Source organism: Rhododendron vialii, chromosome 2a (genome assembly GCF_030253575.1).
Source record: "Rhododendron vialii isolate Sample 1 chromosome 2a, ASM3025357v1".
NCBI classification, from domain to species: Eukaryota; Viridiplantae; Streptophyta; class Magnoliopsida; order Ericales; family Ericaceae; genus Rhododendron; species Rhododendron vialii.
In genome coordinates, this window is record NC_080558.1 from 38,498,488 (window position 1) to 38,514,669 (window position 16,182).

Consider the following 16,182-nt stretch of genomic DNA (forward strand, 5'->3'; position numbering starts at 1 on the left):
GCGGATATTTTATGAAATGTTTTTGCACTGGTTAAATGATCTTAATTTTTTTTTTGCTCGGCAAACGGAACTTTTTATTAAATTCGACGGGGTACATCGATCAAAAACAGTAACTATTACATGAAACTACAGAGCTATATCCAACCAAGATTGGATAGGAACACCTCACTGACTACCCTCTTTGTCTACCTCACCATACATTTTCACTTTTCGGATCCCATCCAAATATCCTTTGAAGTCCTCTACCGTGTAGAGCTTGATGTCAAATTTGGCCTTCATCCACATGGCTACCTTAGTTTTAATTAGGTCCGCCACCTCCAGAGCCTCAGTTGTTATCCCGTTAAAGATATACCCATTCCTCGTTAACCAAATTGACCATAACGTTGCAAAAAAACACACTTCCCAAATATTTTTCTCCAAGTTTCGGAATCTATTCCCAAACCACCAACTTGCTAACTCTTCCAATGAGGCTGGACAAACCCACTGGATGTGCCACCAATTCAGAATTTCAGACCATACCACCCACGAAAATCGACAATGTAATAGCAAGTGTTGAGGAGTTTCCACATGAAGGGCACACAAGGGGCATGCAGCCAAGTGAACCTCGGGGATTAGATTCCTATCAAGAAGAATCGACAATGTTGCAATTCTATTCTGAATGGCCATCCATGAGAAGATTTCCACTTTAGGAGGGCTCAAATTTCTCCACACCGATCCCAGAGTAGTATGGCGTGATTGCGACTGCATTTCCCACTTCTGATAGACCGACTTAACAGAGAAAATTTTGTTTGCCGTCCAGTTCCACTGCATCAAGTCAGATTTTGAAGGATCTAAGGTCACCCCATTCAATCTTTGCTTCAACTCCTCAAATTGGTGATGCTCCCGTACACGCAAAGATCCCCTAAATTAACAACAGATTCCAGTCACCATGACTCCCTCCTCCACAAATATTACTTAGTACCTCATTCTGTTGGGTAGAACGTCCATATAGTCTTGGGAATTCATCCTTAATCGCAGTATTGCCCAACCATATATGCTCCCAGAATAGTGTATCGCAGCCAGAGTTTACTTGCACCTTGAACCCCTCCCGAATAGAAAACCCAAGAACCGAGTCATTTTCCCCAACTGAGCATATGTCCTTCCATATATTAGAAACTGATCCAGAGAGTGGAGTATATGGGAGCCAACTCCTCCGATCCAGATTATATTTCCCACGAACAACCTTTACCCACAAGGAATTTTTATCGTTACTAAATCGCCACCACCACTTAGCAAGTAGAGCCAAGTTCTATTGAAGCAATCTCTTAATCCCTAATCCCCCATTTTCCTTCTTCAGATTAATCCTCTCCCAATGGACCACGTGCATTTTCTTTTTATTCGGTGTATCTCCCCAAAAAAATTGCCTTTGTAACTTCTCCAGCATTTTTGCAACTGCCACTGGCATTTTGAAGAGGGACATGAAATAAATAGGCAGAGTGCTAGAGTTGTGGTTGATAAGCGTAAGCCTGCCCCCGGTAGAGATGGTTCTCGTTCTCCAAATACTTAGCCGCTTTTGAGTTCGTTCTAGAACAGGCTACCACGTTTTGATTCTCTTAGGATTAGCACCCAACGGAAGCCCAAGGTATTTAATTGGCAAAGATTCCACCCTACACCCCATCACTTGTGCAAGTGCTTGAACATCCTCCCGCTGAATCTTTACACCACAAACGAAGCTTTTAGAATACTTGATCTTCAAACCGGACATTAACTGAAAGCACCTGAGAATTCTCTTAATGTTCCCCATCTCCTCCAAATCATTGTTGCAAAAAAGGATTGTGTCATCGGCAAACTGAAGGTGAGAAATAGTCACTCCATTACTCCCTAGCTTGACGCCTTTAATTATGTTTTTCTCTCGAGCTCTTTCCAACAAAATATTGAGTCCTTCAGCTACTACGTTAAACAAAAAAGGAGATAAGGGGTCCCCCTGCCTCAATCCTTTCTGAGTTTGGAACTCCTGTGTAGCTGACCCATTAATCAAAACAGACATAGAAACTGTGGAGCAACACTCTCTGATCCACCCACACCACTTATCCCCAAAACCTGCCTTCTTAAGCATATAAAGTAGAAAACCCCAATTTACACAGTCATACGCTTTTTCAAAATCCAATTTAAGAATGAGACCTCCTTGAACAGAGTGTTTCCAACTATGAATAGCTTCATTGGCGATCAGGACCCCATCCAATATTTGTTTACCCCCAACAAGCAAGGAAGGTGAGACCAACGCTAGGGGGACAGTTTTAGAGACATTTGCCCGGTGATGTATCATTACAATTGGAAAGACCATTTGAGGAAGGGGAAATTGTGGCGGCTCTAAAAGGGTGTAACAGTCTAAAGGCTCCAGGTCCGGATGGTTTCAACTTCTCGTTTATCAAGAAAGGGTGGGAATTCATGAAGGACCTCATAACTCAATTCTTCTTAGAATTCCATCGGAATGGAAAGCTCACGAAAGGTATTAACTCTACTTTTGTAGCTTTGATTCCTAAGATTGATTGTCCCACTACCTTTAAGGATTTTAGGCCTATAAGTATGGTGGGAAGCATTTACAAGATCCTATCCAAAGTGTTAGCTAATAGGCTTAAAGAACCGCTATCTATCATTAAATGATCTTAATTATTAAACTGTTTTGTTTGGTGCAAAAAGTTTTAAAAATTAGCTATTGACGTTTACTTTCTGCATGTGAGAAAATGTACAATTTTTGGAGTGATCAAATGTGTCCCGATTATGCAACTACGAATGTCATTCAACTTGAATTTTTTTTTTCCCGCACTACTTTAAACTCAGTCCGTAAATCTAACAAGAATGAACGAATTTCAAGCCCCGGCGTCAAGCCCGTTTCAAGCAATAGAAATGCTAAGGAGACCGGCGGGTTCCCCACTGATGGGGTACTGACGGGTATGCGGGGCCTATTCCGGGCCTCGCACGGATGATCCAAACCATTCAAATTTTATTTGTTTTTAAAACCGAGTGGGCTATTGAAAAAATCAATCCAATCTAATATGTGTAGGTGCTCGATCCAAACTTTCATTTTTTTAATAGTGCCCCCACCTTTTAGGCATGAGGCTCCATGATTGAACGGTCCAATTGGAAAAATCGGACCCTGAAAAAACATCCATGGAAATTGGATTGTCTCGCTTTACCTCCGGTCTGTGGATATGAACCGAAACTTATAAGGAGAAAAGTAAAACATCTAAAGACCAATAAAAAAAAAATTTCATTTCCATTTGAAAAGACCAATAAAAATTAATTTTTCAGGGCCGGGGCTTCCACGGACCCTCATTGCCTCCGTATGAAACATGTCGGCTTCGATTTTGAGTTTGGTTTGGGTTTGATAAAAGAGTCCTGTTATTGGTACCGATAGGTTCCCTACTGATGGTGAACTGACGGGTATGCAGGGTCTACTTTGAGTCCTACATGAATGATCCGATCTATTCAATAAGTTTTTTTTTAAAAAAAAAAAGCCAAGCAGGCTTGTTAAATATGAGCTCAATCTGATATGTGTAGGTGTTCGATCTAATCTTTTATTTTTTCATTCAAATTTTATCTTTCATTTTTTCATTCAGATTTTAGGATCCTATAAACCATCAAAATTAACTATAATGGAAAAGCTTTCTACTCCAAAAAATTGTGGCATCAATCCGAAAGCCTACAAGTATGATTTTGGAGATATTGGGCAGTGCAAATTTACTGTTAGGTCCATCTACTCGACAGCGCCTGAGCAGCCCCTGAAGAAAGCACGCAAAGAATTTTTCAAGATTGATGCCTCATCAGCCTCAACAGCGGTTGAAGATGCTGACATGCAAGTAACACCAGAAGAACAGGACCAGACTCTTGGGTCCAAAAAAATAGGCTGATTTAAAAATTAACTTTACTGTTTGTTTTTACAGTAACCTTAATTTACAGGTGAAAGAACTAATTTATCTTACATTCTGTCAACTTTTAATTTTAAAAGACTGTCCTATTTGGTTTGGGTTTTGAGGAAAATTATTGAGAGTAATGAATGGATAGAGAAATAGATAGAGCAAAATTTATTGAAAACCGTGCCCAAAAATTTTGAGACCTCGAAACGAACAAGGCTTACTAATGTACACCTAGTTAATTAACTCACAACTTTCTCTCCTTTTCTCATACGAAATGAGGAAAATGACGACTGCATTCAAATCACATTGTATTTTTAATCTGAATGATGAAGAGATAGCAAGAAATTCATTTATTTTCATTCTGAAATGTTCATGTAGCATGTAGTACGGGTTAACTCAACCAAGCCGGTGTGCCCGAGATTCGTTTAATATTTGTATCCTCTTTAAAGATTAATAAAAAATTTGTGATTGTAAAAAAGTAAATCAACTGAGTATTCAAATAGTAATGACTATTGACTAATGATCCTTGAAGAATAGTCAATCCATTCATATCAAAGCCCAAAGGACAATGATTTCAACAAAGGATACAAGAAAGAACCAAAACTATCAAAGTTCAAACATGGGCACCACTGCAAAAGCAGACCATCGAAAATCGTGGGCATATAGAACCCAGTCAAACCTTGATAGTAGAAGATCCTACAGGATCCACAGCTCAAACCGGATGAAGCACAGATGAAATCATCGGTGGATATGCTATCCACGAGCGTCAATCACCTGCGCGCTCACGAAACATCAGTGAGCAAACACCAATAGAAGCAACCTCCCAGAGAAGAGCAAACAGAAGTCCGGCATGAGCTTCCGCTGTCACGGCAAGCATTGGCTGCGAGCCGACATTCTTGCTCTCACATAATTTGATAATTATGTCACATTGTGAACAGTGGTTCGACTTCTCTCACGTGAATTGTAAGTTCCGCCCCATTTTTAACACAAGTTCGGGAGCATACTCCGTACATGCTCTTGAGTACTTATTATGTCATATTTTCTTGACATCCATTTTCAGAAATCTTTTGTCAATTGATTTTTACTACCATTTTATCCAAATATTGTTTCTTCATTGTTAAAAAAAAGAGATGAAACACCAACCATAACCACAATAATTATTTGTTCATTTCACAAGTCCCAAGAAATTTCTTGAGATTTTCTATGCGTACTGCTCACAATAACATTTGGATACATGTATCTATCTGAACACAGACATATATATATGTATACTAGGTGTTCTTATTTATTTATTTACTAGCAAATGTCCGTACCTAAAGACACATCAGAATGTAAAATAGTTTCAACTTAAATAAATTAGTTATTTTATCCGACTTTTATACGCGATAAACATAATATCCACAAAGAGTCAATTACTATTTTGAGATATTTTTCTATTTGATCATTAAAGACAACAATTACATAGAGATACATTATCTAAAAAATGAGGATAAAGAGACATAGATTTATGAAGAGAATATTCTCTATATCTTTTAAAAAAGAAATAATCTTATGGCTAAAAATTAATATGAAGCGATCTAACGGTTGTAGATGTTATTTTCGTTTCAATGCTTAGACATTTTCTACAGAAACCACTCTGTTTTATAATATAGATGCATATAAGTATAACTATAACCCTTATCCTCACTAACAATATTCTTATCTAAAGCTTTGTCTTTAAGGAGTCCAATGGGTACATATTGTAGGATCTATCACCTTGTACAGTTGTATGAACCTAAACAATATTTCATGATTTGCCTACTCCCATTAAAATAGTCGGGTTAAATTGATGGAGAAGAGCATCTTCACACAACTTGACAACCTCATCCTCTGGTAGTGTAACCATAGCCACCCTGCTGAATCCACCCTCCTCCGATGGCGACGGAAGGATTAGTACTTGCCCTTCTCCCAACACAGGCTCAATGTAACAAGAAACTCGAATTGGATCATAACAATCTTCAAATATGGTTGAATTTGACACCACGTTATCCAATTTAGCACAAATTAAGTCTTGACCGCTAATTGTGGATATTGAATAGGATTCAGAATTATCACCTTCCAACCACTCAATCAAATCGAGCATCCTTTTATTTTCAATCTTCTTCACTGCTTGCCTTATAGCAAAAGTTGCTCCTGATAATCCATTTTGATCTCCCAAACATTCCCATGCAGGAACTTTATGGTACACCATGCAATTTTCGAAGAAACCCTTCTCCAAACCTAGGGTTTCTCTCATATCCAAACCTATAGACATCTTTGTTAGAGTGCCATTTCCTTCTCCTTTTATTTTCCTCACACAAACCCAAAACAGCCCAGCTAGGGCTTCAAAGGCCGTCAGGGATGAATCCTTGGGGGCACCTACGATTTTAGCCATGGCTATACAGGATTGCACCATTTCGTATGTAAACCCGAATGTAACAGTTGCATGTTTCTTAACCATGTGAGGAGTTGGATTTTGTATTGATGTTTTGTAACGATCGATTAAGGCGGTGTAAGTTTGGTGGTTGGTGTTTTTGTTGCCAGGTTTTGGCAGTGGTAGTGGCTGGAAGAGAGGAGGAGTGAGCATTTTGCCGCCAAGGGTTACGTCGGCCCATGCCTTGATGAACATTGCACCAGAAGGAGGATCAACTAGGAGGTGGGTGCAGCTTAGGCCGATTGCTAGACCGTCTTCTTCAAATTCAGTGAGCTGGAAATGGATTAATAAATCAAAATTCCCAATGGCAAGAGAAAATGAGACAAATTAAAAATCTTACATTTGTCAAATCAAGCAGAGAGTAACAATACAAAAATTATGGCGACGAAGAGAAACTTGAATATAAATTTTTTCAAATTTAGAGCTCCAACTTCAGAACTGAAATTGTAGAAATCCTAGTCGGTCATGCAAACCTAAAGAATTTTTGATCGTACTGATGAGTGCCGAAATATTGATATTTTGGCCATCCAAACTACATTTATTAATTATTTATATTTGTTACTTGATATTGATTTTGCTTTTATTTTGTTTATAGGTTGCTTGAGCTCATTACCCAAGATTTTGGACAAAAACGTCATTTAAAACAACTGCGAGGTCGAAATACGAAGTTACTCAAAGTTAGAGTGTCAAATAATTATTAAGCGAAGTTTGAAGGGCCTTTATGTGATTAGTTCATTAAAGCCCTATTAGAAACAAATGGAAACCGACTGAATGGAGAGTCAGCATTTGGAACGGAAAATTAGTTTAGTTTCGGCCATGGCAACTGCAAAAGAGTATTGAAGGATGGAGGCTAAATCAAGATCAATTTGTCTCTTTTCCATGGCCGGCTAAATTTCTTATCTAGGGGGACGATGAAACTTTACGCCAAGTAACCTTGTCTATGCATAGGTTTTGGTTTATTTTTTGGATCGATTGTGAAACTCAGAACCTTTTTCATTGCAATTGAATGGATTGATTTTACTTCTTCCTATTGATTGAGTATTTGTATTCGCGATTTCAAATACCTAGTTTTGCAATAGTTTTCACTGTTTGTGGTTGGAGTTTTTACATAGATTATGCTCGTAAGACGAATCGTGCCGTTAGGTGGCCAGACCGTGCTACTGAGAGACGGTCCGTGCGATGAGATAGTTTATGCCTTTTCGCAAGCCCTAGCGATAATCTCTTTTGATTCGAATAAATAAACCTAGCTTATGCATATTGTTGTTACGCGGTAGGGGTGGATTCGAAACCCTAGATATTTCCCTCCATCATCTCTAAATCTTTTAATTAAATTGCTCTTTAGTTTAATTAGCTCTTCAAAACAAATCAACCAATCAATCTTTACTTTTTCAAATTAATCTAGAAGTTGATTGAATTATAGTAACGTAGCCAATCTGTCCCTGCAGATCGACACTTGGTCTTAACCACTATTCTACGGAGTAGTAGTTAACTCCAAGGTTTTATAAATTTATTTTTGACACGGAACGACGTGGTCAAATTTTGGCGCCGTTGCCGGGGACAGTTTGCACGGTTGCATTAATTCAATTAGTTTTTAGTTTAGTTCATTGTTATTTATTTTAATTTTGTTTGTTAGTTCTGGTACTTTTAGCTACAGGTTACGAGGTGACAAAACGAGCGAAAATTATTGTGGAGTAGCGGTGCCGTGATATAAAGCGATTTTGTTGACCCACTGTGAGTTTTGTTTTTCTTTTTGGTGAATTAGTGTATGTGTCTGGAGGTACCTCATTTTTTTTTTCACTTGTGGGGTATTGAACTTGCATGCTTGGTCGTCGGTCTCAGGAACCTGAACTCATTCCTGTTAATTTGGACTTAGAAAGGAGACGCAGGGTTCACAAAAAGACCAATTTAGTCACAATGGCTGATGAGCATAGGGACTTAGTTGTACCTGACCCCCTCCCTCTCAACTCACACTTCACCCCCACAGCGTACACTACACCATCATGTGTACGACTACCCACGATCACGGCTAACAACTATGAGATTAAGCCCGGTACACTCCAAATGTTACTTAAGTTTCAAGGGCAATCTAAAGAGAATCCATATCAACACATCACTAAATTTGAAGCCCTCAGTCCCATGCTTTTAATTCATAATTTTTCGATGGATGCATTGAGATTGATTTTGTTTCAATTCACTTTGATAGGGAACGCCAAACATTGGCTTAGTACTTTGCCAGCTAATTCTATAACATCTTGGGCACAAATGAGTGCGGCATTCCTTAAGAAATTCTTCCCTATAGGAAAAACACTCAAACTTTGGCAGGAGATTACCACTTTTCAACAAGCTGCGAATGAACAGTTCTATGAGGCTTGGGAGAGATATGGGGATCTCATTTGTAAGTGTCTGCACGATGACATACCTAAGTGGCAGTTAGTACAAAGTTTTTATTCTGGGCTGCTTCTACCGCATCGTGTGATGGTTGATGCCTCATGTGGAGGCTCTGTGATGGTTAAGAATGAAGAGGATGCCTAGCAGTTGTTCGAAACTAGGAGCGAAGGGTCCCTACAAAATGTCCTACAAAATGTTTCTTTTGAGAGGAGAGGTAAGTCAGTCACTGCTGGTTCTGATAAGCCACGAGGTATGAACGAGATTAAACCATCTCATGACCTTCATTCTAAAGTAGAAATATTGACTGAAAAGGTTGAAAAGCTTCTTTGCATGGGACAGGCCACCCCGCAGCCTCCACCTTATCAGGGGGCATGTTCTTTATGTGCTAGTCCAGTCCATTTCATTACCGATTGTCCTGCGGCGCCACAATTCCCCATTTTTGTGGAGGAGCAAGTCAATGCTACATAGGGGTACTCTAATGCACGGGGTTTCTCCTAACCACGTAATGATCCATGTTCTAGTACTTACAACCTGGGATGGAGCAAACACCCCAACTTCTCATGGAAATCGCAGGAGCAAGGCAGCTCCTCTACCTAGCAACCTCAGCCCTTTAATACTACATTCAATCCTGCGGCCTATCGCTCACAAAATTACCAACAAGCACCTCCCTAGCCCTCGAGGGATCCATCCTTTGAGGAAAAGGTGCTACAAGCGCTTGACAGACTAAATGACACCTAACAGCAGGTGCGTACCAACACACAGTCCATCGCGAGGTTAGAGACCCAAGTGGGTCAAATAGCCAATGCGCTGAGTTGTAAGGAAAAAGGTAGCCCGTCCAACCCCCTAAAGGACAATTTGGGGTTCATGAAACCGCCCCTGCTGACGCAAAAGTAGTCATGACATTGCGCAATAAGAGAAAGGTCAAAACTCAACCAGAGAAAGAGAAGCCGAAGGAGCATTTGGCTCCCTCTAACCCCAATGACTTTTGGGAGGAGAGTTCACAGAGTAAGGAAGGAACCCCTCCAATCACACCTATACCACCCACTCCCATGTCAAAGGGCTCTAAGGTACCACCCTATGTGCCTAAAGCCCTGTTCCCATCATGTTTGAATGCACCATCTCCCTTCCCTAAGAGGGGAGCATCAAAGAAACACAACAAAATACAAAAAGAAAAAAGGGGCACCGATAAGTTGGAAAAAGGGGGAATGGTTGCTTTGTAATTGAAAGATGTTGAAGGGTTAGAAGGAGAGATAAGGTGGATTTGAATTAATGTTAGCAAGGTACACATTGCATATTTGCCCAGTTTAGTTGAAATACTCGCATATTTTCTCACTCTTGAATCTATTTTTACCCTAGCCTTGATAGATTATCCCATCCCTAATGCTATAACCTTGAGTGAAGTCCTGTTTGATCTTTAGGGGTGTTGGGTTGAGGATTGATTGGTGGAGAGTTTCAATGCTTGGTATTTTGTTCATGAGATTGTGCGTCCACTACATAAAGGGTCCTTTTCGTGTTATAGTGTGCGGAGTTCTTTGCTTTCCATTTACGTAACCTCCGTACCGCACACTCGAGAGTTCATAATGCACCTTGTTTCAAGTGATTTCATTTGTGAGTGCATGACACGGTGAGAATTGAAGTCGAGGCTCGGTCCGGAAAGAGCTGTTGGTTATTGTTCATATGTGATTGAGGCCCATATTCACACACGCTAAGCTTAAGTGCCACAGTTTATTTCTTGAATTGTTAGCCCTCGGAACTATGTTTGCCTTGCTATATCTTTGTGTTAGCTTTGTGTCCTATGCTTGATATGTCGATGAGTTGCATGATAGGTTGTGATTTTTGTGTTGAAACGTTCTTCGTGTTTGTGGGTGTTCATTGCTGATAACCCTCGCACTTTTACGAGATTTCACTTGTCCTACCGGGGCCACCCGGGGCATTAAGAGAACTATCCATTTTACTTATTTTCATTAGTTGCATTTATTTTAGTTTGCTAGGGACTAGGAAATTGTAAGTTGGGGGGCGTGATGAGTGCCGAAATATTGATATTTTGGCCCTCCAAACTACATTTGTTAATTATTTATATTTGTTACTTGATATTGATTTTGCTTTTTATTTTGTTTAGAGGTTGCTCGAGCTCATTACCCAAGATTTTGGATAAAAACGTTATTTAAAAGAACTGCGATGTCGAAATACGAAGTTACTCAAAGTTAGAGTGTCAACTAATTATTAAGCGAAGTTTGAAGGGCCTTTATGTGATTAGTTCATTAAAACCCTATTAAAAACAAATGGAAACCGACTGAATGGGGAGTTGGCTTTTGGAACGGAAAATTAGTTTAGTTTCGGCCATGGCAACGGCGGAAGAGTATTGAAGGATGGAGGCTAAATCAAGATAAAGTTGTCTCTTTTCCATGGCCGGCTAAACTTCTTGTCTAGAGGGACGATGAAACTCTGCGCCAAGTATCCTTGTCTATGCATAGGTTTTGGTTTGTTTTTCAGATCGATTGTGAAACTCAAAACTCTTTTCATTGCAATTGAATGCATTGATTTTACTTCTTCCTATCGATTGAGTATTTGTATTCGCGACTTCAAATACCTAGTTTTGCAATAGTTTTCACTATTTGTGGTTGGAGTTCTGAGATAGATTATGTTTGTAAGACGAATCGGGTCGTTAGGTGGCCAGATCGTGCTACTGAGAGACAGTCCACGCTATGAGATAGTTTATGCCTTCTAACAACCCGATTATTTTCTTGATGATTATCGTTAGGGTTTACAAGCCCTAGCGATAATCTCTTTTGATTCGAATAAATAAACCTAGCTTATGTATATTGTTGTTACGCGGTAGGGGTGGATTCGAAACTCTAGATATTTCCCTCCATCATTTCTAAATCTTTTAATTAAATTGCTCTTTAATTTAATTAGCTAATCTAGAAGTTGATTGAATTATAGTAACTTAGCCAATTTGTCCCTGCGGATCGATACTTGGTCATAACCACTATTCTACGGAGTAGTAGTTAACTCCAAGCTTTTATAAATTTATTTTTGACACGAAACGACGCGGTCACGTACCAACTTGAAAATGAAAATGAATGTAAAAACCAAGAAGATGTGAACGTCCACATTCAGCCCAAATGAACATAACTTTCCGATAAGGATTTTTGGCCATTTTTTTCAACAATACCCCAGTAATTAAGGTTCTCCATTTCTAATAAATTTTTATGTTCTAAATCCTCACACATGCAAAATTTCCACACTTTAAAAATCTCACACTTTGATTATAACAGTCCCACAACTTGATTGTAAAAACATCACACAGGACAAAAGTGAATCCCAGAGGCGGCTCCACCCTTAGGGTTGAGTGGTCAAGTGAACATCCTACAATTTTATTTGTTTGAATTTTATTTTAGGCTTTATTGGAACACTCAACCATATATTATGAACATCCGTCAACTCAAATAATTTGTAATTGGACACTTTATACATTAGCCAAAACAGGATACATATTCCTAATGACAATAATATTTAAAATAGAAAAATTCTAAAATCAGCCCAATTGACTGACAATAATAAGTGTGTGAATATGTATTAAAGAGTATAAAAAGTACACATAGATACATGTTTCCTTATCTTCTTGTGTTCTTAACTGACAATAGCAAAACCGTTTAAAATATAGAGAGAAAAAGAATGACCTATTGGTAGTAGTATATCAAGCTCTAGCTTCATTCTGAACGATACTCCACTCCACATCCCCAGAAAGAAGAGAATATATCCTATAAGATTCGTGAGAACCTATTGGCCACAATTTTCTCAAAAAATTGTGGATTTATGCACCTAATTACTCTTTGATCAAAATGGAAAATTTAATTTTGTCAAGAAAAATTGACAAATCTGATGTATTTTTACGTTTTCTATCGCACCATTCGTACAACTATATAAAATTTTGTGTATATTCTGTTCACTAATAGAGGTAATGAAGTCAAGTAATTCTAGAACACCCTTTCAAAAATTTCTAGAGCCACCACTTGGCAAAACAATCAATACAGCCCCAGAAGGACTTAGATATATGCACGTTCTTGAAAAACTGGATAGAAATTTTTTTCACACTTCCACTACCACTGTAAAACTAGACAGGTAATAAGTCCACTAAACAGAACTTGCAGATTGCAGGTGAAAATGGAAAAGGATTGAAAATTCTTCCAAACAAGTTAATCGTTATTTGGAACAGAAATTTACCTGAACATAAAACGTAGACCAAAAATAGGGCTTGTAATACATATCCTCCCAATGGACAAGCAAAAGCTCTTTCTCCCGATCCATGCGCCTTAACCACCCCTCCACGCTCCCCTTCGCCCGCGCCTCCACCAGTCTCACTCCTGCGTCATTGCACTTGATCATCCACTGCCCTTCATCGTTATTCATTAGCCGGCCCGTCACCATAGGAAACCCGTTAAGCATTTCGGATATGGACTCTCTCAGATTCTTGGTTACTGCCTCGACAGCCTGACGCAGAGGAGTCTTGTAATAGTACACCATTCGGATCCGGTTCAGTTCCATGACCCTGTCCAGAGCCGATAGGTGATGGAATTTCCCGGGCTGGACTGGCTTGGTGCTGACCACGGTCCGTTTGCATAAGATTGTGATTTGATCCGACATGACTGGATTTTGGGACTAAACCCAATTTCCTACTTGCTTGGTGATCTAAGTTTAATGTATGCAGGTGCAAAATTTGTATTTACAAAGGCCATTTTATTTTTGGAAATTGGCTTGAACGTGGTCAGGTTTTCATGTCTAACAGAAAAAACAAACCCTTGTTTAGTGGAGAAATGAAGTTTTCATGATTCATATGAGACGGTTCTTTTATACTCCCTCCGTTTCAAAATAAATTTTTGGTCCGCAAAACGAGAACTTCAAAATAATAGATTTTCTTTAAGAAAAGTTTGCATTTATCTTGAAAAAATTGTATTATTTTTAGTTCTAATTTTACGGACCAAACATTTTTTTATGGGACAGAGGTAGTACTAAGCCCAAGGCTAGTTGGGCCAAAGTTCAGATATATACATACACTGGCAGGAGACTTTTAGAGATCATTCGATGTATTTGGCCTTGAAAGTTTTCCTCTGTTTATGAGCAGGTTTTTTCATCTTTGATATTTGTCAAATGTTCCACTTATAAGATAAATGGAAGAGAATATATTTTCTTCGAAAAATTAATAAATGCTTATGCAAATTTGGACATTATGCATTGGAGAGTTTCATGAATTGGTAAGTGGTGGCTGTTTTTTTCATTAAACATCTCACTTTGCAAGTGTAGTGGAATTGTTATAATATTTGAAATAAAAAGTTGAGAACGAAATGATATACAAAATGTATTAAAGTGATTAAATAAAGAATTTTTTTTCTAAGAAGCAAATTTATAGAAATAATTCAAAATTTGAGAAAACAATAATAGAGAGTATTTAGTAGGGGCTCGTGCCCCAACTCATCCTCAAGTGGCCCCACCACTGGCCGATAGGTTATCTCTCTTGTTTTTTCCCCATATATCAGGGTGTACGGAACCATTTATGTGGCCCTCGGCTTATTTTTGTGTGACCAAGCTTGCCTTCTACTAGCTAGGATGTCATGAACAGAGTCTTGTGCAAAAAGGACCTACTAGAGTTGATACAATAAGTAATTATAATTCTATGTGGTCGTTCTTTTGAAAGATAAACAGCAAGACTTTCAAATATAAGCAAAAATGGAGGGGCTTACCACCCTAAAGTTCCATGTTCGACTCCCCTGCATTGTTAAAAGTCCTAGGGGCCACTACATGGAAAAAAATCCTTTGGGTTAGCAAAGGCTGGTGGGGGCTAGAGAAATTAGTCATGTGGTGCGTGCAAACTGGTCCAAGGATCACTCTTCATTACCAAAAAAAAAAAAAGTATTTAAAAATTGTTAGAAACATACTTGTGTTTTCCTAAACGTTCTTTTAATTTAAATGTCTACTCGATCAAACAAAGTATCCAAAATTTAGAATTTTTTTTTTTAATAAATGGGTGTCTGGATGAACTTATGTGTACCTAAATTGTTATTTGAAGTCACAAAGTGAAAGACCTCAAAAACCTCCTGTGATCTTATGAGATTTTGTTGACGGCGGGGGTTAAACCTGGAAGTTCCTTAAAAGAAAGAAACGCAAGGGAAAATTCACTTGCGCCTATGATCCCACGATTATCGTACACGTGGAAAATTCTCGTAGGGATCTAATATGAATCTGGGCATTTGCTATATGCACTTATGTCACTTTTGAGTACCAAATGAAAAAGGGAAATGATAGTGTTAAAAATTGATTTTGCTAGTTTCAAAATTCTAGTGCATAAAAGACTTGTACCATGTTCAGTATATAAGTCTTTTATGCACTGAAGTTTTAGCACTAATAAAAATAATTTTGGTATTATCACTACCCATAAAAAAATCAGAATTATTGTAAAGGGAATGCTAGTTTGGAGCAAAACTACAAACGCTATTTTTTTTTTGAATAAAGACATAAAAAAATCAATTAAGTACTATAACTTTTAGTTTAGTTGAAACAAGGGCTAGTGCAAATTGCAACGGTAAGTACTAAATAGAAACCCAATTATTTCCGAACTTAACGAGTGTCCGATTTTCTCTGGCAGGATATATAAGAAATGGGATATTGAGATATCATAAATTCAATTCCGATCTACCCTATTCCCGCCCTGTGTATTTCATTTCATATAGGTATTCACAATTTTAAGCATAAATTAAAAAATTTCATGAACTGACCATTTGGTAGATAGTCATTTTCAAAAGAATGTTAGGTTCTGCTAATGTTAGAACCAAATAGTTCCAAACTTAGGTCTGCTAATGTTAGAACCAAATAGTTCCAAACTTAGGGCCAGTGGCGGATCTAGAATTTCTATATAGAGGGGTCACCTTCCAAGCATAACTTTGATTCTTAACGAGAAGATAAAATATTTAAACATTTCTATTGTTCAACCACTAATCATTCATTCGGAATAATCATTCATTCGATTCAGTCGTCAATTTTTCACGATGTTCATCGCAGAAATTAAACACCCTTTCAACAGTACCGTGAATTTCCCCAGAGTTTCCAGAGCAGACATGTCATGTTTTAGAGAGAGAGAGAGCGCCCTGCGGTGGGGCTGAAGCTTAATTTGTATTTTATGTGGTGGCATTATTGTTGTACTGTAATTACCAGTTTTCATAATCGAAAGGCCCAAGCCCGTTCGCGTTTCCAGTTTCCACTGCTAAGACTCATTTAGCCAGTTTCCCATCTAAACTTGTTTCGGTTCTCAAAATTTCAAAAAAATAATAATAATAATAATAAAAATCGAAAATTGCAGGAGGGTCACGCGCGTGACTCTCTTGTGCTTGAGGTAGATTCGCCCCTTGGCCTGTTTAGGGCTGGTTTGCCTTATTTTTTCTGTCTTTTGTT

General features: G+C 38.4%; 2 protein-coding genes across 2 annotated transcripts; both read right to left on the minus strand.

Annotated features, from left to right (window-relative positions):
- Positions 1–165: 165 nt before the first annotated feature.
- Positions 166–2,323, minus strand: LOC131317509 (uncharacterized). The gene is made up of 4 exons (XM_058347057.1): positions 1,578–2,323; positions 1,404–1,437; positions 962–1,222; positions 166–879 (listed from the first exon to the last, which is right to left on the minus strand). Exons 1-4 carry the CDS (start codon positions 2,321–2,323, stop codon positions 166–168), a joined length of 1,755 nt encoding a protein of 584 aa, XP_058203040.1.
- A 3,328-nt stretch (positions 2,324–5,651) lies between these two features.
- On the minus strand, positions 5,652–13,540 carry LOC131315601 (protein ECERIFERUM 26-like). The gene is made up of 2 exons (XM_058344762.1): positions 12,964–13,540; positions 5,652–6,621 (listed from the first exon to the last, which is right to left on the minus strand). The coding sequence occupies exons 1-2, from the start codon at positions 13,381–13,383 to the stop codon at positions 5,683–5,685; spliced, it is 1,359 nt and encodes a 452-aa protein (XP_058200745.1). The 5' UTR covers positions 13,384–13,540; the 3' UTR covers positions 5,652–5,682.
- Positions 13,541–16,182: the final 2,642 nt, after the last annotated feature.

What these genes read in the sequence shown, in the direction of transcription:
- LOC131317509 (XM_058347057.1), bottom strand. Translation starts at nt 2,323, where the DNA reads ATGGTCTTTCCAATTGTAATGATACATCACCGGGCAAATGTCTCTAAA. An exon ending in CCTAAGAGAATCAAAACGTG is followed by an intron (nt 1,438 to 1,577) that starts GTAGCCTGTTCT and finishes TCAAAATGCCAG; the next exon opens with TGGCAGTTGCAAAAATGCTG. An exon ending in GTTCTACCCAACAGAATGAG is followed by an intron (nt 880 to 961) that starts GTACTAAGTAAT and finishes CGTGTACGGGAG; the next exon opens with CATCACCAATTTGAGGAGTT.
- LOC131315601 (XM_058344762.1), bottom strand. Translation starts at nt 13,383, where the DNA reads ATGTCGGATCAAATCACAATCTTATGCAAACGGACCGTGGTCAGCACC. An exon ending in GGTCTACGTTTTATGTTCAG is followed by an intron (nt 6,622 to 12,963) that starts GTAAATTTCTGT and finishes ATCCATTTCCAG; the next exon opens with CTCACTGAATTTGAAGAAGA.